General features: G+C 48.4%; 1 protein-coding gene and 1 pseudogene across 2 annotated transcripts; one reads left to right on the forward strand and one right to left on the reverse strand.

Annotated features, from left to right (window-relative positions):
• Positions 1-3,270: 3,270 nt before the first annotated feature.
• Positions 3,271-4,593, forward strand: GLOD5 (glyoxalase domain containing 5; the record flags this gene model as incomplete). The annotated part of the gene is made up of 3 exons (XM_084293865.1): positions 3,271-3,411; positions 4,073-4,228; positions 4,441-4,593. 3 exons carry the CDS (start codon positions 3,271-3,273, stop codon positions 4,591-4,593), a joined length of 450 nt encoding a protein of 149 aa, XP_084149991.1.
• Positions 4,594-8,524: 3,931 nt separating this feature from the next.
• LOC311213913 (cis-aconitate decarboxylase-like) lies at positions 8,525-15,008 on the reverse strand (annotated as a pseudogene). Its single transcript has 7 exons — positions 14,787-15,008; positions 13,708-13,742; positions 12,428-12,601; positions 10,732-10,919; positions 10,475-10,567; positions 9,982-10,187; positions 8,525-9,443 (listed from the first exon to the last, which is right to left on the reverse strand). The product of its transcript is annotated as a cis-aconitate decarboxylase-like (transcript).
• Positions 15,009-20,474: the final 5,466 nt, after the last annotated feature.

Here is a 20,474-nt window from a genome sequence, read left to right on the forward strand (position 1 = left end):
CCAGACCAAAGGACAGTCTTTTTTTCCATAGAGTCTACCTAAGAGAAGCCAACTCCTTCCCACCTCCCCCCTTCCAAGGATGTTAGCCCCATCCTTACTGCTGTTTCTTGGACATGTTGACCCCAGATAAGACTACCTGATGTTGATCTAATGGGTCAGTAAGCACACCATCACCATGCAGATCCAGAAGGGTGAGACAAAGTCAAGATTCAGGCCAGCAGTGTCCATGGTCAGGCAAAAACACATTTGGGGCTGAGGTGGAGACCAGCAGCCCCACATCATCACTCAAAGAGAGGCTGATGGACCTGAGCTGAGCTTAAATTGGCTCCTGGGCCCATGGGTGTGGGGTGGAAGCCCCAGCTGAGGCAGCTTGGAGCTGATAAGAGCTATTAGTGCCCTCAATGTTGGTGTTACTGGCACCTGTGAGAAGAGCTTTGAGAGTTTTAATAAAGAAAACAAATATAGGATTTTTCAGATGAAAGTGAGGTTTGGGAAGCCAACAATAAATAGATAGATAGATAGATAGATAGATAGATAGATAGATAGATAGATAGATAGATAAATAAAAGTGACAGCCTTTTACCAAGCTCTGTCTGTGCAGCACACACCTATCAACCTGCTGGTACCTCCTTTGTATGTCCACCTCAGCTCTGCATTCTCCAGCATTGGAAAACCCACTGTGACCTTAAAAACCAGGAAGGCACGAGGGTTCTGTTGCATGTCCCAGGATTAGTTTATCTATCCAGCTCCTTGCTGGTTGACAACAGGTGTTCAGAGACAGAAAATAACCCACAAAGTAACTTTGGGGGAAAATCTGTGGGCTAACTTAGACAACTTGGAGAGAAAAATCATGGAATTATAGAATTACAGAATGTTTTGGGTTGGAAGGTACCTTTAAAGGTCATCTAGCCCAGTCAATCTGGGCTGTACATAAAGGATACAAAACAGGCATTTTGCTCCCTCCCAGCATCCTCCAGATGTCCTTTCTCTCAACTTGGGGCAGAATGCAATACATCACACTACATTTTCAGCTGTTTCCAAATTTCCTAATATTAGAAATTTAGCTTTTGTTTTATTTATTTATTTATTTATTTTTTATTTTATTTTCCCCACTGTGCACAGTGAAGCATGGGCAGTTTGTGTGCAGAGGGTCTATGCAGAATGATTTTAACACAGCGTGTCCTGTGCCTTGAACCACTTCCCTGGCAGCTTTTCCCCAGTCTGAACAATTTACTCCCTTGCAGCCAACTGCCCAGAGAGCTTCAGACCTTTCAAAACTCCATGCTATTTTTGGCAGGTTTGTTTTCTGTAGATCACTAACTCTGCCTCAGGCCATGAAGAGCCTCTTTGGAGGAGTCTGTTTGCAGGAAGGTATCTCCAAAAAGGTGTCCAAAGCTGTGCACATCACCCTGAGGTTCCTTTGCTATTGCTTCTTGCTATACATTGGCTGTTAGGACAGCAAGTGTCTCGCTGGGCAGTAAGACCTCAGCATGGTTCATGGTAGAAAATAATTCTGGAGGCAAAAAGGAACATTGTCTGCTGCAGGGGAAGGGGCTGCTTGCCACAGCTCTTCTCTAGGGGCATCCTTACCATCTTCTTAACAGTAAGCCACCCCAGTCTGAGCAGCAAGCTCAATGGAGTGCTTTAGTTTAGCACATTAACTCAGTTTGCCCTTGCAAAGAGTAAGTCACTAAAATAGCCTTGATTTTTTTTCAAGCAACTCTGTGTGGTTGGACTTTCAGGTCCCTAAGGTCAAAGTACACCTCTGTGGGGAGCAGTGCTTAGAGCTCCTGTTTCTAATCAACGTTTATTTTATTGTCTTCCCCTTTCTCCTGTGACGTTACTCCTCACACAGCTTAGCTCCGGGCAGCAGGAGGACGGTTGTAAAGCCAGGCACTCTCCAGCACTAGCTCTTCTGCTTCTCCTGCAGGTACTCAGCCTATTTTTACAATCTGGTTTCCTTGTGGTGTTTGCAGAGAGACCAGCAGGCTTACTGGTCATGCAGGAGGGTAAGGTTGTCTCGGGGAGGTTTGCTGCAGGCTGGGCCATGCAGCTCAGGAACACCCAGAAGAACTTCCTGGGTGAGAAGGACTTTGTGGAGGTTCTGAGCCCAGGCTGGTCGGAGGTGAGGTTGTCAAACACCAAACGCTGTCTGTGACAAGGAGGAGTGGTGCAGGACAGTGGGGTCCTGCTCCAAGTGAGCTCCTCTGACCGTGAGGACCAGATGTACCAGTGAAGCTGTGCCTGGTTTTATGCTGACCTTGCTCTTGTGTCAGTGGGGCTGAAATCTCTCCTTGCCAGCCGTTTCCTATGCACTCTGCTGCAGAAGGGCAATGCCAGATGATATGAATCCAATATACAAGAAAATGCCAAGGGCAACCCTGTTTATATGTACAGTCTGGGGGAGGAGAGGCTGGAGAGCAGACCATAGAAAAGGATCTGGGGGTTCTGATGGAGAGCAAGTTGAGTAGGAGTCAAGTGCGCCTTGGCAGCCGAAAGGGCTAACCACACCTTGGGGTGCACCAAACAGGCATGGCTAGCTGGTCAAAGGAAGGGATTGTCCTGCTCTGCTCTGTGCTGGTGCAGCCTCACCTTGAGCACTGTGTGCAGTTTTGGGTGCCACAACGTAAGAAGGACATAAAACTGTTTGAAAGTCCGCAAAGAAGGACCACAAAGATGGAAAAGGGTCTGGAGGGGAAGACGTGTGAGGAGTGGCTGAGGGCCCTGGGTTTGTTCAGCCCTGAGCAGAGCAGGCTGAGGGGAGGCCTCATGGCGGCCTGCAGCTCCCTCACAGGGAACGGAGGGGCAGGCGCTGAGCTCTGCTCTCTGGGGACAGTGACAGGACCTGAGGGAACAGCATGGAGCTGGGACAGGGGAGGGTCAGGCTGGGGGTTAGGGAAAGGTTCTGCACCCAGAGGGTGGTCGGGCACTGGGACAGGCTCCCCAGGGACGTGGTCAAAGCACCGAGGCTGCTGGAGTTCAAGAAGTGTTTGGTCAACACTCTCAGACAGAGGGTATGATTTTTGGGTGGCCCTTTATGGAGCCAGGAGGTGGAGTTGGAGATCCTTGTGGGTCCCTTCCAACACAGGATGTTCTATGAATATATGAATTTATTGCTTCTGTACTTGTGCCACCTGCAGGCCAAAAGAAAACCCATTTGATCTCCATTGACAGTTCAGTTAACAGCTTCCTGGATCGTTTCCCTGAGCAGCTGGGTGCTCCTCACCTTCCTCTTATGTGGTTTTGCACTCTGTTCTCAGCCCTGGGACGATGTCCTGGAAGGAAAAACACATAAGTCCACCACCTTGCTTCATCCAGCGCCTGGACCACCTCGTGTTGACTGTTAAGAGCATTGAGGACACCGTCACCTTCTACTCCAAAGTCCTGGGCATGGAAGTGGTGACTTTCAAGGTAACATGGGGGAAAGGCCGAGGGGAGCTAAAGTAGTAGTCCTGAGCCAGTGGCTGGTTCCTGTGGATCTGACGGTATCTCTGGGGTTTCTCCTTGGTCTGGGGATGGTAGAGCTAACAAAGTCAGGCAGTTGCACTCACATCCCAGGGCTACAGTGAGCATCAATCTGCTCTTCAGATGGGCACAGATGGCAGGTCACTGCCCTGCATTTCCGTGGGGATCAGGTCTCAGTTGCTGTATAAGTCTGAAGAAATATTGGGGGCCCACAAAGAAAAGAGGTGTCAGAACCTCCTTCCTCACCATCTTCCCACTGCCTCATCTTTGTTCCCTCCGCAGTTCCCAGAGTGTGCATTATTTTTATGGCTGTCCCACAGGCAGGATGGAGGGTGCCCAGAACTGAAAATTCTCATCTTTATGGCTTAGAAGCAGCTGCAAGTGGCCATAGGACTCTCTTGGGTCACTGCATCTCCAGGGATGTGGTGGGAATCTTGCAGCAGTCAACTCTTGCCTTGGGTTATCCCAGCAAGAGCCCAGAGTTAGCAGGACTACAGCCATGTCCCCAGGACTTTTAGGACTACACAGCTGAATGGATGCTGAAAGCTTCCAGCCCAGTAAGTCTCTTTGGTATTGATTCTTTTCTCTTTTTTTTTGGTGGGGACAGGAAAATCGCAAAGCTTTACGTTTTGGCAACCAGAAGTTTAACCTGCATGAGGTTGGGAAGGAATTTGAACCCAAGGCTCGCCACCCAGTCCCCGGCTCTGCAGATATCTGCCTTATCACACAGGCACCCCTGGAGCAGCTTTTGAGTCATCTGAAGGTGAGCAAGGTGTAGAGTGTGCACAGGGCAGTGTAACCCTGGGAGGCATGAGGCCAGAGCCTCACAAGTGACACTTTAAAGGTCTGTGCTTTGGGGAATGTCAGAATTTTCTCATACAATGTCGCATGCTTTTAAGGCTGGAGGGAAGAGTGCATAACGACCTGGTAAAAATCCCTTGAGCATTAAACCCCTGCTTTTATGTCTCCTCCCAGGCCTGTGGGGTGATCATTGAAGAAGGTCCTGTGGCCAGGACTGGTGCCGTGGGTCCAATAACATCCATCTACTTCCGAGACCCCGATGAGAACCTGATTGAGGTTTCTAGGTACAGCACAGACATGAGTGCAGTCAGCGGAGGGGAACCCTAACCACAACCCGTACTCTCAGCCTGAGTCCCAGCAGGAGGTATGATGCAGAGGCCAGGATTTTGATGGTCTGTATACAGATTCAAGCTTTCATTTTGTAAACCTATGACAAGTCTCAGCTCCCAGCTGTAAAGCTGCATGAGCCTCAAGAGCTTTCTAAAGGCAGGATCAGCCCCAGCTTGCTCTGCACTCACCCCTGGATATGAATTCTACTTCTATAAATCAATGTCAATGGAGACTTCATGGTTTTCTTGGGAGATCCATCCTGCTGAAACCTATCTCCTCTCTGGGAACTGGGAACTGGGTCTCAGCGTCTGACACACAACGTGCTTGTGAAGCTGTGGCTCTGTGCCTCATACTCAGCTCTGCATAAATACTTGAATATTTATAGGGTTTCTGTCACCGGGGATGGGAGAAAGCAGCAGTGAGGAGCAGCAAGGAGGTGGCTGTAAGGAGGGGAGGGTTTCTAAAGTCAGGGAGCTCACCTGAATTTCTGCAGGGGTGAAGGGGAAATGAGGTGCTAAGAAGACAGTGGCATCAGGCACAAAACTTCTACGTTGGCTCTCCTTGCAGCTCAACATGGTTGTCTTGGACTGTCATCTGAGTTTCCTTCTTTCTTAAATACTGCAATTATTTAAAAAGCATGAAGGAACAAAGAGGGGTTACTTGTTTTTTTTCCAGGAGAGCAGTTCCCCAGCTGGCCACACTGCGGTAGCAACGTTATCATCAAGGAAACAGTGCTGGAAGGCAGAGAGAACTCTTCTGACCTCTACAGTCAAAATCACCTCTAAAACTGAAATAATCAGTGAATTGTTTTTTTTTTTAAATGTCATTTCGTGGAAAATCCATCTCCTCCATGGTGGAAGAAAAGCAAATCCCTAATAAATGCAGTGCTTCCAATGACCCAAATCTTGTGTCAGTGCTGGCAGTAGGGATGAAAGCTGCTTGTAGCTCACTTTGAACCATTTGTGGGAGTGAGTGATAAGCACTCCCCTGGGAGGAGACACCACAACTCACCACCTTTGCCCTGTACGTGCAGAACAGGAGGGGACCCTTCGGGAAGGGGACCCCTGGGAAAGGGGGAGCCCCTGGGCAGGAGCCCTGGTTCTGTGGCCGCTCTCCAGGGTGCTGACAGTCACCAAGCATCCTCGCTCCTACCAGCCCGGCCCCAGCTCCCAGCTCTACTGGCCTGGGCTTCTCCCTGCCCAGGTTCTTGTTCCAGCCCTACCCTGTTCATTTTTGGCCTGGGTTTGTCCTTACTGATTGCTTGCTCACAGGTGTCCTGCCTGGCTCGGCGCTGGAAGTGTTGTTTTACTCAGTGAGCTCGCTACTGTAAATATGTTTGGGAAGAAAGGTTTCCTGTTCTTATTTTTATTTTAAGCATCATTTATCTTGGAACAGCAGTAGAAAGAAGGACAATGGCTCTTTTCTTACTCAACTTGACAGGAGAAGTTAGGAACTTTGTTTGCACCGTATTAATTACTGGATTACTTTCATCGTCACGCAAGCTGGCCTATAGTTTCCCCGGGGCCATTTTTTCCTATGCTCTTAAAAGACCTCACTTTCCTTACCAAGGGGCTATGTCTCCTGTTTTTTTAAGGACATGAAACATTCATTGTTTGAAACTGGAAATAATGAGTCAGACATTTTTCTGGGGTAGGAGACTGGAGGCGTTTTCAGGATCCTAGGCTTACAGAATAAATACCGTAAAAGAAAAAACCCTCAAGTATGCCTTCAGCTTCCAGATATTTTGGAAAAGCTGTTTCTGCTTCAGCTGATAGGCTTGTACACTACCAGCATTCCTGAAACTTCCCTCCCTTATTTTACACATTTTCTGCTGAAATGTGTCAGGATTGTGCCTAGCTGGATAGCTGAGACAGCAGGCTGAGAAAGTGGGAGCAGTTTGTAATGCTGGCAGCAACACTAGATCTTCAGGCCCTTGTACTTGTGCAAGCCTCACAAAAGCCTTGTCCCTCTCTGACCAAGGACTGACAATGATCAGTGTCAAACACCACAAGCTTGAAGTGGTCTTCTCCCTCCTAGAGGGGTGATGGCACCTAGGAGAACTGCACTCAGAGAGACCTGTGAAATTAAGTTTCTTGCAGCTCTTGCCAATGTGTGTTCTGGTGTCTACTAGCCTTGCTGAGTGTATAGTGAGCACATTTTCCCAGTGGGGATATGAATTTGGGTTTATGAAGACTGTCTCTGACTATCAGGGATAAGTTGGGATTCGCCCTTTCCCAAACAATGACCTTATAGTAAGTGTTGCTAAAGACCTTATCGCAACCTGGCGATGTTGGAATGCAAGTAGGATGAATCAAGTTTAGAAGACCTTCTGGATCTCATGGACAACATGTAGCCTGAAACCCAAATCCGAATGAAATGTTCCCTCCACCTCAATCCCACACCCTACCCCACTCCAGCACCAATAGATGAAAGGTGATAATTCCCTTGTCAGCTTCTCAGCTTCAGCTCACTCTGTCCTAGCCTCTGCTGTGTTCCACTTCTAATTCAAAAGCCATGGTATTGTATGTGTTTGGATTAAAACTGGAAACCTACATGATGTAGAATTAAATCTTTATGCAGAAAATGGATTTACTTCAGTTCTTTATTTAGAAAGACTCAGTGTGACTATGCGTAGACAGTAGGAGAGAGTGGATTACAACAGGTGGGCAAACATTTTTGCTCTGACTGGGAAATTCTTTGCAGAGCCCACTACCAGCAAGCTAAAAAGGAACCAGCCCACATTCCTTGCCTGTCTAGACCCATCTCCCAGCAGAAAGCAGCCCTGAATTCTCCAACAGGTTCTGTACCCACATCATTATCACACTGGAAACAGGTCCTTTGGATAAGCAGTCACAGTATTTAATGCACAGAGGAATATTGCATAGTTCTCCTTCTTGCTATTCAGAAAGGACGCAGGGTAAGAAAGCCTTTCAGTGAGTGGTTGCTCAGGAGCACAAGTACAGATTTTGTCCCAGCCAGAAAGATGATTTAGAGATGCAGTCTCTTTATGCTTTCTCTCCTCTCAGGGGAGAGAACCAGGAATTTCCCAACATGAGTTACAGCGTGCTTGTGCCAACCATCCAGAGGTACCCATCTCTTTGCTGACCACAGAGGTGACCTCCGGCAAGCTAGCTCTAAATAGGTGCGGGGTGACCTGCCCAAAGCCAGGAGGGATGGTGTGACACAGCCCTAGGATCACCTTGCAAGAGGTGTGGGATATAGATGTAGGACTGCTGTATGATTCCTCACCTACCAACTGCTTTTCATTCAGAAAAGACAGACAGGTTTTAAGGGTCATTGAATGATCCCTTGCACAGAGAGAATTGACAACCACTTCCCAAATGCTGCAGAAATGGAAGGCTTTTGCTGAAAAAGTAGTTAAAAAAAAAAAAAAAAAAAAAGAATTCCTTCTGTGCCTGAGAGCTTTGCAGGCAGGGCTGCTTACAGTAACTCTGATAGATTTTTCATCTGGCCAGAAAGACTACCTAACCATGATCCAAAAAGTGCCAGGAGGAGCATTAAGAAAAGCACACATTTTGCAGCTGGATGTCCTCTTCCCAGACTCAACAATTAGGCATTCCATACAAAAATAACTTTGAGCTCAGCTTTAAAATATCTAGACTATCCCTTGTGGGAGACCAGTTTCCAGATAATACCCCAGGATTCAGATTCCCATGGGATTTTTTGGTATTTGTAGTGGCCTTTCAGCTACTGAGAACCAACCTAAGTCAAAACTGAATCTGTGTACTAAGTGCTCACACAGACACACCTCCTGCCTCATGGGCTCCTTTGATACTAAAGCGTCTACTTTGACTTCAAGGGGTAGGAAGTTTCCTGCCATTGGAAATGAATAGTAAAGCACCAATGAAGAAAGGAATCAGAGTTTCACTGGAATAAGTCCCTTTTCAGGAACCCATTCGCTGTTCCTTCACAGGCTGCAGGCCAGCTGGGAGCTATCTGACATATTCTCCAGGTTGTCCACCATAGTGATGATGGTTTCTACTTTTTCTTCGGGAAAAACGTGAGAGGCATTAGATCGAAACTTCTTCAGGAGTGACTCTCTGCTCAGAGGCTTCCTCCAGTGCCCATAGAAAGTGTCACATTTGCCTGTGAGGACATCCCCGCTGTGCAGGAGCAGTGCCACCTCTCCATACATCTTGTCAAAGTTGGCCACGTTATCTTCAGGGTGCTCCACCACCACTTTGTCCAGCAGCTCCCTCAGCTCCTGCCGGTGGATGCTGCTCTCCGTGAAGGAGCTGAGGCCCACTTCGCCATCCAGCAGGGCTGTGCAGGCATTGAACTGGAAGGAGTGCCTGGCCTGGTGCTCGGAGCTGGGGAAAGGCCGGTTGATGTACTTGGACACTGGGATCTTCAGCACAATGGTGCGGATCAAAGAGGGAGAGAAGGACCCTGCGTAGTTGATGAAGAGGTTCCGGACAGACAAGGCAGCATCCACCACCCAGTGCATCCCCAGGTGGGCCGGGAAGCGCTTGAAAGCAATATCCTGCTTCTCCAAGAGGAACTCGTGATGGTCACCCGGTGTGGACAGTGGCTTGGGATGGTAGACACTATAGAAAGCGCTGAACCCAGAGCACCCAGGGATGTCATCCAGAATGACAGGGTTCGCCTCCATCCCTCGGGCAGCCAGCAGCGCTGCTTCAAAGCCCAGGCGGGTGGCATTCCCGATGTGCAGCGGCTTGGCCTGGGTGGCGGCGTTGGCCATGGGCGCCCCTGCGAGCGAGGCGGCGATGCCCAAGGCATGGGCGCACTGCGTCATGCTGAGGGAGAGCAGCTTTGCCGTGGCTGCAGCACTGCCCATGGTACCGACCACTGAAGGAGGGTGGAACCTGAGGGGGAAAGTGCAGGTATGAACGTGAAACAGCCACGTCGGCCAGCGGGAATCCCTCATGGCTCTGTTGTGGATGGGATTCACCTGACTCAACATTTAGCCATTTAGCCAAACCAAACATCTGTTTGAAACTTCATTGGAGACCACGTAGTGAGGCCAGCATCTTTGGAAAACTCTTTTTAATTTTCTCTAAGAGTAGGTGGCATGGCTTGTGTCTGTACAGCTGAACTTTCACCCTGTCTTTCACCCTTCCGGACAAAGAAGGTGGCCTCATGTACCATGCCTTAGGGCAACAGATCCTGGTTGATGTCTCTTGGACCACAATGGAGTCTCAGTCATGATGATGAGGGTTTGGCACCGTGGCCCTGAGCCTGCAGAGCTGTGCGAGCTACCAAGAGGGGATAAGTTGTACACTTATGCTTGTTTTTCTAACTGAAATTGCTGTAGCATCCTCTAGCCCTGGTCACTCACACCAGCCTACTAGGGGAAAAAAAAAAAAAAGATAAAAAAAATAATAATAAAAAAAGGAGATTTACCTTTTGGGAATGTTGTGAGCCTCAGTGGAGAAATGCATGAGCCTCCCTTGCACTTCCAGGCCCACGTTAAATGCCAGGAGGAAATCCAGCCCATTGGGTTTGGTGCTCGGAGGTAGCATCTGGGAAGCAGCCAGGAGAGCCGGCAGGACAGCCCCAGATGGGTGAGTAGCAGGGTGCCAGGTGTCATCAAAGTCCATGGAGTGAGTCTGCCAGGGAAATGGAGATAAGGGTTTTCTGGTGTAGGGGGCTAGGAGCCAATGGGGTCCTTGCTACTAGTGCTGAGGTTACATCTGTAACAACATCCACCCAGTCATCCAGAGGTCTCCACGGTGCTTGGTTGGTCCCCTCTAAAAGCAGTGTGCAAGACTGCAGAGCAACCCAAGACTTCTTGGCCCCCATAGCCCCTCTCAGGCACCAGACTGTTTCCTGCAATACTAATTAGTGTTTTAAAGGCACCACAAAGCAGAGCTTCTCCTGGAAGAGCCTGCCTTACCGCAACACCGTTGGTGAACGCGGCCAGCGTCGGGGAGAGCTTCATGCCTGGCCTGCCATAGACGGAGCTCACGGCAACTGAAGAGTACAGCTCCTGCAAAAAGGGAGATTCAGGAGAGGACCCTGAGTGAAGGAGTGATTGTATGATGCCCCACTACAAGGAAAAAGTCCTACATCATCCATGAAATAAAGCCTTGCTTGTGGTGATGGGGTCACCGTGGGGACCACAAACACCCAAGGGAATAGGGCTGTTCCTACCCGGCAGTACTGCAGAGCAATATCGAACACGGGCGTTGTGCTGCCCATGAGGCCGACCCCAATGCTGTCAAGGATCATCCTCTTGCTTCTGTAACGGACAGTCTTGGTCAAGTGCTCGGGCCGAACTGCGTGGATGAAGGAGGCAAAGCTGCTGGTCACGGTCTCCTCGGGAGCACTCCTGGCCACCACTGCAGAACCAAGAGAGAGGGGGAGTGGGTGAGAAGTGGGCTGACAGCTCACAGCCCTTCACCCTCTGTCCCCACTGGGTTTACTGAAGGGAGAAGACAACTGGAGACCACAGGAAGCATGTCCCTTGGGTCACAGAGCCTCATACAGCCCTAGGGAGCTGATGGGTTGTGATTCACAGACAGCGGAGAGGTGCTGCTGGGGAGGGGATTGGCATCTCCTCCCTCATCAGCAGCACAGGGAGCTCAAGTCAGGCAGATCAGTGTGACTTCTGTCCTTCTCCATGGGTTTCCAAAGGTCCAGGGTGCATCCTGGCTCCTACAGCCTTCATGTGCTGTAAGGACTGCTCTGGGTCACCCCTCTAGTGGTTTCAAGGGGGTTCAAGAGAAGCAGGGCTCAGCTACGTCCCCCCTCTTGGGTTTCAAGAAACCATTTTTTGGGGATGTCAACGCAAACTATGTCCCCATATCTGGAGAAGGAGCAGAGCAAGTACTCTGCCCCATTACCAGTGGAGCCCTGTTGGGAGTGTATCAACCGAAACCCAAACTAAGCTTAACCCCAATTACATTCTATAGCTTCCATTGCTTTTAGCAAGCAGCATTAGACCCAAAGCCTGGATTTATCTGTAAGTTATCTCTAAATTTATCCCTGTGAGGTGTCTGGGCTCAGGCAGTAAAGCTCTTAAGCCCTATGCACTCAGAAAGATGCTAGTGATTAAAAGCAAGAAGGCCTTTGTGTGTTCTTACACCATTCAGCTCAGCACATCAGAGGCTTCAGCCTGTGCTTCAGAAGGGGAATAGACCAGAAGATCACCTGAGCTTGGTGTCTGAAGGGAAGTTTTTTTCCTGTCTCTGAAAACACCTTTTTAGTAGACAAGAAGCAACACGTCACGCTTCCCAAGGAAAAGTCAGTGTTTGTATTTATGTAAGGTAGAGCTGGGCAGATAACACAGGCTATTGGCACTTTTGTATTTGGAAGTCATGATTTCCAAATCTTTGGAGGTGTTTAAATTCCATGGAAAATATCCAATTTGGGACAATTTATATTTCAGTGACAAATCGCTTTTGTTTTGATGAATTTATAATTCATAGAATTATAGTCATTAGGATCCACTATAGTTTATAATATCATTTTGAGAGCTCACATGAGATGAGAAAAACCAGAAAATTCAATATATCTAGTATTTGCATGATTTCCCATGTATGTGTATGTGTATGGTGGTGGGGTAGACATACACATGCATACAAACAAGAGACAGCACTAACGCCCAAACGAAAGCAATCACACAAAAAAGTAAAGATGAATGAAACAAGAAAATAAAAATACTTTCTTCCAACATCTTAGAGGAAACCTCATCAAAATCAACAGGCACTTATGACACTATATTTTTTTAAACAGAAAATATCCCAATCAAACAAAATGACCGTTCCCTAATTTCACTAGGATGCATTCATTCGTAAATGTCATGCCCACTGACTCACAGTTTGCTTGAAAATCTGTTTGGACTCACCTAGAGCCTAGGAGTCTGAAATCCACTTGTAAACACAGCTGAGAATGTCATCATTGCTGTGACTCACAGAAATAAAATCCACCCCTTGCAGCGGCTCTGCGAAATGGATCGCTATAGGAATCTGTACCACTCAGCAGTTTGGAAACCCTTCTGCTGCCAAAATCGGTGCCCTCCCTGTGTACGTGGAGAGCATCTCCCGTAGACCGCAAATGGAAGCACCAACGCCCTCAAGTAGGGGGAATGTGAGGTCCAACTAGATTGGAGAGGCTGTAGGAAAATCTGCCTGAATCACACTGCACCCATAAAACGTTCATTGCTTCCTTCCCATCATCAATTACTCTTTGTCACTTCAGTAATCAGCAATATTTTTTTAACCCTTCAATTAAAGACGCTTGATGACAGCCGTGTTTTTATCCTGCTATGACAACTGTGCTGCAGAATTTTATTAAAAAAACAAGCAAACAAAAAAAAAAAACCAACAGTCTAATAAACCTGTTTAAGAGCAATTGGATTTGCATGGATTATTATTATTTCTGTTGTTCCAAGTGTTCATTAAAAACCACAAATTGCTCTTACTGCATTAAGAACACATTTAAAAAGGAGTTAATAGACACAATTTATAACAGACCAAGTGGGTGCACTGCACAGTTGTGCTTGATTTGTCTGAAGTGGGAAGCTGAGGTTGTGCAGCTGTGAGACACAGAGAGTTATCAGTGAAACACTTCAAGCAATGTAAATAGCAAGATTAGATGTGAGAAAGTAAGGAGAGAAGAGTTAAGAATCTAAGCAATGAGAGCTACAATTCAAATATCTGCAATTTATGGTCAAAGTGTAAGAATTTGGAAAGTCTGGTTCTCAATCAGTTAAAGACGGTTTTAGCACAGGGCTAGTAAGCAACATTTTTACCACTTTTTCCACCCAGGGCAGTAATTATCGTAACAAGACCCCTAAGCACAACTTCCAAGAATTTGAGAAGTCTAGCTCAGTATGCTTAACCCAGCTACTTAAAAAAAAAAAAAAAAAGAAAAAGAAAAAAATAAGTAATGACACAATTATTTTGAGATGCTCTTGAAAAGAAAAACAAAAAAGGATAGAGAATGCTGTTCTGCAGAGATACAAACCGTGAGCAGCAGTTTTATGCACTTGCCGGGAGCTTGCCAAGATCTTCTGGGATTTCTAGAGCAAAGACAGAGAAAGACCATTTGTCACCTAAGCTGCTTGAACTTTTTCAGAGCTGTTTTACTGGTTGTGCCTCTAACATGGCATTGGAAGACACTCACAGATCAAACGAGCGGATAAAGCTGACTTTCAGAGCCTACATATTTAAAGGAGAAAAAAAAATAAAAATTTTCCAAAGCTCGGTCCAGCAGGGGTGCCAAGAACAGCCAGGGAAATAAAACAGTGCAGTGGAAGGGGCAGCACAGACTTCTCAGATCTACCATGAAATCTTCCTACAGCCGTGAGACAGACCAGCTCCAGGTGGACAGGAGGAGGAAGACCCACGCAGCACATCCCAACAACAACAACCCCCCCGCGGCACGGGGTGAAACACCCTTGGGATGCGTAAAAGGACCAGGCGTGGAAGAAAGGGGTTAGTAACTGTCATTAAAGTGTCTGCGAAAACCATCCGGTTTTGTTGATGTTGGGGCAGGTTCCCGTTTAATGTCACGACAGTTTTGACCGCTTAGAGGAACCACCCGGAAAGTGACACGACCTCCTTAAAGTGAGAAAGGAAAGACGAGAGATGGATAGGTTTTGTACACAAGATAGTATTTACCTGCAAAGTTAAGTAGACCATTCTGCTGGCTGCTCCCACTGCTTAATGCCCAGCTCTGCACTGCTCTATTCGAGGGATGGGAGAGGTGTCTGTCTGAAAGGTGCCTTGCTGTCAGGGTTTATATATGCTTCTGAAAGGCAATTTGCTTTTTGTTTTTTTTTTTTGCAACTGAATTTCAAGTGTGATGACATCAGCCTCTGGGGACCAAGAGGGTGGGGGGAATAGATGAGGAGGGGTGGTTTTTCTGTGCTGAGCAGAAGGGAAACCCCTCTGGTTTCAGGAAATAAAAAAGGAAAAAAAAAAAAAAAAAGATTTAGGACAATAACTGACAAAGTTCAAGGAAACTCCTGTCTCCAAAATGCCACAGGTGCCAATGTGTGAAGCAACTGGCTGCAGGCTCCTCCTCCAGAGGAGGACTATAAAACTGGTACTTACCAGGAAATGAGAGGGACAAGAGCATCCTCCCATTGAGCTGAAGTGTCACCAAACCAGGTAATCCAAGCTACAAAGGGAGAAGCATGGCATTGGTGTTTCTCTTTGATGCTTCTTTTTTTTTTTTTTTTTTTTTTTTTTTTTTAATACATTCACTGTTTTAGCATTTGGCTGAATATTTTCATAATTCTCCTTCTTGTAAATAGCCAGCTCTGCGATGTTGCCTGCCATGTGCTGCTGGTTCACGGAGATGTTAGTGCAGACATGAAATCTGGGCTGGAGCTTCCAGGAGACGTCGGGACCTTCTGTCCCCAAATGGATCTTTGGACTCTGGGGAAATGCCATGGCTTCTTGCTTTGTCCAGTAGTGCATCTCTGGCATATTCTGTACAGAATATCAGCTTGCATTGAAAGCCAGCTTGAATTGTTTTACTAAATACTAGCCAGACCCATGGTCACTGTGAACATAGCAATGCGTCCCAGGCAACTTTGTGCTATTTTCACCAGATGAGAGGCAGGGCTGTGATATTTATTCCAGCTGTGTAGTGGTGTTGTGCACTTTTAATCTTGCTGTGTGCTTGTCCAAAAGGCATTGCGTTCCATTCTTTTAACATGCTTATCTTGAGAGACACAGTGTTTTCTCAGAGCTATGTAAACACTGGTTATCACTAATAAGGTAGAGTGGAAAACCAATCGCTAAGAGCCACTGGGGAATAAGTGTCTGAAAATTTAATGTTGTGGTATTTTTATATATATATCCAGTGGCATGCTAAGCCTTGCTCCAGCCTCCCCTGGGGATAATGTCCATGCAACAGCGTATTCCCATTAATATTAGCCAAGGTTAACAAGCACGGGCAGTGGATGTTGGTGCTATGTGGTTGCCCGCAGTGATGACTGCAAAGCCCAGCTATAGTGACAAGGTTGGGAAGGGGACTTGGAGGGGAATGGCTTTTTCTGGGGGCAGAAAAGGGGAATTACTGTGGGCAAGGCAGCATGCAGAGGACAAGGTGCTCAGAGGCTGCAGCCACGTGGGCAAGGCTCGGAGGCCATGCTGAGGGCAGAAGAGACAGGGCTGAGGGAGGACCTCGGCAGCCACTTCTGCAAACCCCAGGCTGGAGCACATCCGGGGAAAGTGGGAAAAGGAGAGGAGACGGAGGAGGGTGGGTGGCTGTGGCTTTGCCCTCGCTGCCCAAGGGATCACCTGGGGCTGCCCCATCTGTTCAGCAAAGCCAGCTCTCCAAATGGGCTGGCAGTGCCCCATCCATCCTCGCGGTTTCCTGGACAGTGGCTGTGCTGGCTGGTGCCCCATGTGTACAAAGAGCCCACACACGGTAGAAAGGGACTTCCCATTTTCTCCTTTGCCTCCACATCACCCTGCATTGCCCACGCCACCTCTACCACTTGAGCTACACTGCAGGAATCCTGGTGGAGGACAGCCAAGGAAAGGCTTGGTGGGTACTCCCTCCTAGCTGTGCTGCTCCAAGCAGGGAGCAGAGGTGTTTTGCTACCCGTTTGCTGTAGTGCACGTGGAGAAGCAGGTCCTTACAAAGTGCTGGGGGCAGCAGCTGCACAAAACAGTGATGGCACTGATGGGTGACTTCATCCTAGGGACGAGCAAGGCTTGGGCATACTTAGAACAGAAAACACCTCTGAATGTTTCCTCGTTTCTCCAGGTCTTGGTGCAACCTGTTCCTGGTGCTGTTACCACCGAGACTAATTATTCGGTGTGTTGCTATGTTGCTTGAAGCAGGGGAGGAGGTGATGGACTTTGCCTTGCAGCTGCTGAGCACATGTCTGTGTCCTCAGTGCGTGGGGTGGCTGTATGCAGAACAGGTCTGCAGCTTTTGCCAGCCCAAAAACCTTTCCTCCCAAGGGAAGCTCCTTCATCGTCCTCCTTTTCCATGTCTTGATCTAAATCCTTTCTTCCCTTCCCTTTATACTTCTGTATCCTGTGTATGCTGGCATTTTTGGGTACTTCTCAGGTGTCCTATAAAGGAAGGTACTGCAAGCAGAGGGAAACAGCCCTATTGACTTTTCCTCTCCACCCTTTCCCAAACCAAGTTATCACAGGCTCTAAAACCTCTACTGTGGTTAATCCTGCAGTTACTGCAAACCAAGTGAGTGTCAGCAAGTAGAAAATCACTCCTGAGAGCTGAGCAGCCACCCAGCCAGCCCATCTTCCTCCAGAAAACCCATCTCATCCTACCCCAGAGACCAACTCAAAACAAGGGTTTGTAGCAGCATGCCTAGAAAGTCACCGTCTGAGCTACTTCAGAGCAAAACATCTGGAGGAACTTAATATTGTGGCCCTCCTCCAAGTACAACCATTTAATCCAAACTGTTTGCATCTGAATGTCATAAAAATCAGTGACAACAGCATAGACTGCACAGGTGTGCTGCTCAGCTGTTTCTAAGGGTGCATCATGTATGAGGGTCTCCTTCAGGTCAGTAATTCATACAGGAGTTTGCTGTTAAAGGAGAGTGTTCCTCCTGCAATGCTGTGGCTTGGTGCAGCCTTCTGAACTGAAAAATCCAGCCTTTAGCACAAGTAAATAATTGAATGAACTAGTTGTTCCCCAGATGTGTGACATATTACCTTTCCAAATTATTTCATGCGAGTTTAATTTGTTGAATCAGTTCAGAGCTGTTAGGAGTCAATGCAGACGGTTTATTTTTCATTGCTTCTTGTCAAAATTGCAACCTTTAAAATAAAAAAGAGAGAACTTTTTTTTTTTTTTTTTTTTTTTTTAACAGATCAGAAGAATTCAGAGGCCACTGACCTCTTTGCAAATCAGTATCTGCAAAATAGTGTATATCTGCCCAGGAATACTGTGTGTTTAAGAGTAGACACTGGGATTTAGGTTCATTAATATTCACAAAGCTATTCCTCCTTTGGGTGGTGCAGAGTCTGCTTCTTCACTCCCCTTCACTTCCCATATCAACATTAGCTCTGCTTTCCTTTCTTTCCAAAAGGCTTTTTGGAATGTCTGAGCACAGAATACATCACCTTCTCCCTTTCCAGCTCTTTTAGGTCACTAAATGTTCTAAAAATACCAAAATAGCAGGAACATTGCTGTTTTATTTTCATTTTTGTTTCCTAACAAAAACCTCCAGAGAGCAAGCTCCAGCTCACGGTACCCAGGAGTGCAAAGGAATGGAAATGTGGGGGCTGCTTACAAATAGACGAGTTAATGGTAGAAATATGAAGGGTTTGAAAATAGACTATTTAGTCACTGGGGTTTCAAGAAAGGGATGGAGCTGGAAAATTCCATCTGGAAGGGAGACTGTGTATATGTGTGCAGTGCCTGCCTGTTTGTCTGTAACAGTGGATAAGAAATGTCCTGGACTGGCTCAAAAATACCTTGTGGGTTTCATCTGAATGTTTGTTCATTTGTGTTAGGCTATTCATTCCTCTCCATCTCCAGCAGCCCAGAGAAGAGGAGGCAGGAACCATTACCACCACCTGCAGCGCTTTGGGGCACCTAAACATGTTTTTGCCAGAAATCTTTGTAGCCTAAATAGGTTGTGTGTGTTTTTTCTGGATAGGCCTCCGGAAAGTAGGCACCTAAAGTTCTGCTTTGAATGGAGCCTTTGTCCAGGGTGATGAGGAGGGAGGCTCGGTGGAAACACCTGAGCCTGTCACCAGCTTCTCCCTCTTGGAGCAGGGGCACGGCTCTGGACGCTGGCTGAGCGCCCGAGCCGGAGGAACGCTGGTCTAGACGCAGACACGCGCGGAGAGACGGTGAGGTTGTGGGGGTGACCGCTGACACCCTTGTTTTGTCTGGAAGGGCCATGGTGAGCACGGCGGGTTTCGCAGCTGTCTTCTACAGCGAGCCGGCCGTGCTGGGCCTCCTGGCGAACGTCGTCAGCGCCTTCCTCCTCTGCCTGCAGAACTTCGCCACGGCGCACACGGGCGTCGGGCCGCAGGGAGCGCAGGATGTCCTTGCAGGTGGGTGACAACGCTCGGGGGGACACCTGGGCCCCTGGTCTTGGTGAACTTCCCCCAGGAGCACCAGCAGGATGGATTTTTTAGGAGTCATCCCCCTGGGCCAGTAGAGAGCCGTGGAGGACAGGTGGAGAAATGTGGGGTTTCTCCAGTGTTGCCTGGGAGAGCTGCTCCTCCTTCCCCAGAAACCCTGGCAGGAATTTGCTCCCAACCCTTCACGTGCCATTGCCTACAGCAGAACAAGGGTCTCAGAGCCCCTGCCACCACCAGCAGCAGGTTGGAGGACAAGAAACGGGCTTAGGGAGCTGAGACCCTCTCCCAGGGGCAGGATGGAAGACTGGTGGTGCTCCTGGACCTGCTTATCCTGCTGAGCATACCAAGGGCCTCACGGGCCACACACTGAGGCTCAGCACAGGAGTTTGTCATTAAGGTGGGAGCAGAGGGGAAGGCAGAGTCCGTAGGGTGATAAGAAGGCTGTGGGGCCTGTGGTGGGATGCCCCCCAGAGCCTGGAGATGCATCGTTCCTTCCTGATGTCTTGCTGTGTCTCCCAGGTGTCCACCTTATCCTGATCGGAGGCTTTGTCCAGCTCCTGGCAGGATTTCTTGCCTTCAGGAAGTACGACCACCTCGGAGGCGCAGCCTTTCTCACCTTCTCGGCTCTGTGGAGCAGCTATGGGGCCACACGCATCATCTCAGCTGCTTATCCCCCCTTGCAGAACACAACGCTGTCCTTGGGGAACGCCAGCCACCTCCTGCCTGCCAGCACGGCCCTCACCTCCGCCAGCCAAAGTGCTGTGGCAGGGCTGGTGGCCTACATTTCCATTTCCTTTATCCTCTCCTTCTGCTCAGCCACAGTGAACTACATCATGCCCTTCATATTTGGGGCCATCGCACTTGCCCTGGTGTTTGAAGCCGTTGCACTGTTTGGCCAGTGGGCCCTGGTAGTGTCAGGGGTCATTGAGCTTGTCATTGTCCTCTGTGGGCTGTATGGTGCGGTGGCCCTCCTGCTGAAAGGCATCACACAACGGTACATCCTTCCAGGCTTTGGGCATCCCCTCTTCAATGTCTTGCTACTGGGGTCGGCACAGAAGAGCTCTTCCAAGGCCATTGGGGAAGAGAAGAAAAAGAACACAAAGTATGCCGAGCCAATGGCCCTAGGCAACATCTGTGATACTGTCTCTCCTTTTATATTTGCTTTTTACTCCTTCGGGTACATGAAGACCTTCTGTGTTGGAGCAGCATGGATTTCCATCATCTCCAGCTGCCAACTGCTGTCCAGTTTCTACAGCTACCTGAGAGGTGATGTCTACCACACCACCAAGTTTGGTGTCCACAGCCTCTACTGGCTGGTGATGTCTTGGGAAGAGTTCATACTCACCGTCCTCCTTGGGCCAGGCACGGCTCAGGAGAGCAGGCTGGGAATGTTTGGAGGGTGGTTCTTCTTGGCTGTTGCCTGCATGCTGTTTCTGATGTCAACCCACAAAGATACCCTGGAGATGTTGCAAAATGCCTCTTTCATCATCCTCATGTGCGCCTCCATCCACCAGATCCCAGTGCCAGGTGCTTACTTGTTCCTCGGGGCTGCCTGCAGCCTCTGCACTGCTCTCTCATTGTACGCAACTTTTGCCAGCCTTATCAACTCCATCGGGGAGAAGGCTCTGATTCCAATTGGCTCCCCAGCTATGTCCAGCTCAGCTCTTCAAACCACACTGATGGCTGCCAAAAGCTGCTTCACAAGGTCCAAGAACTTGCCAAGCAGCACCAGAGCTGAGGTGCCAGATGCCTTGTTCTACATCTGCAATGGCCTGGCAGCAATCTCTGCCATCCAGGCTACTTTCAGTGACCCCAGCAGACAGCAACTCTCCATACCTTCCGTGCTCATCCCAGGAGCCA

This window comes from Netta rufina (assembly GCF_964035555.1).
Source record: "Netta rufina genome assembly, chromosome: 12".
Lineage (NCBI taxonomy): Eukaryota > Metazoa > Chordata > Aves > Anseriformes > Anatidae > Netta > Netta rufina.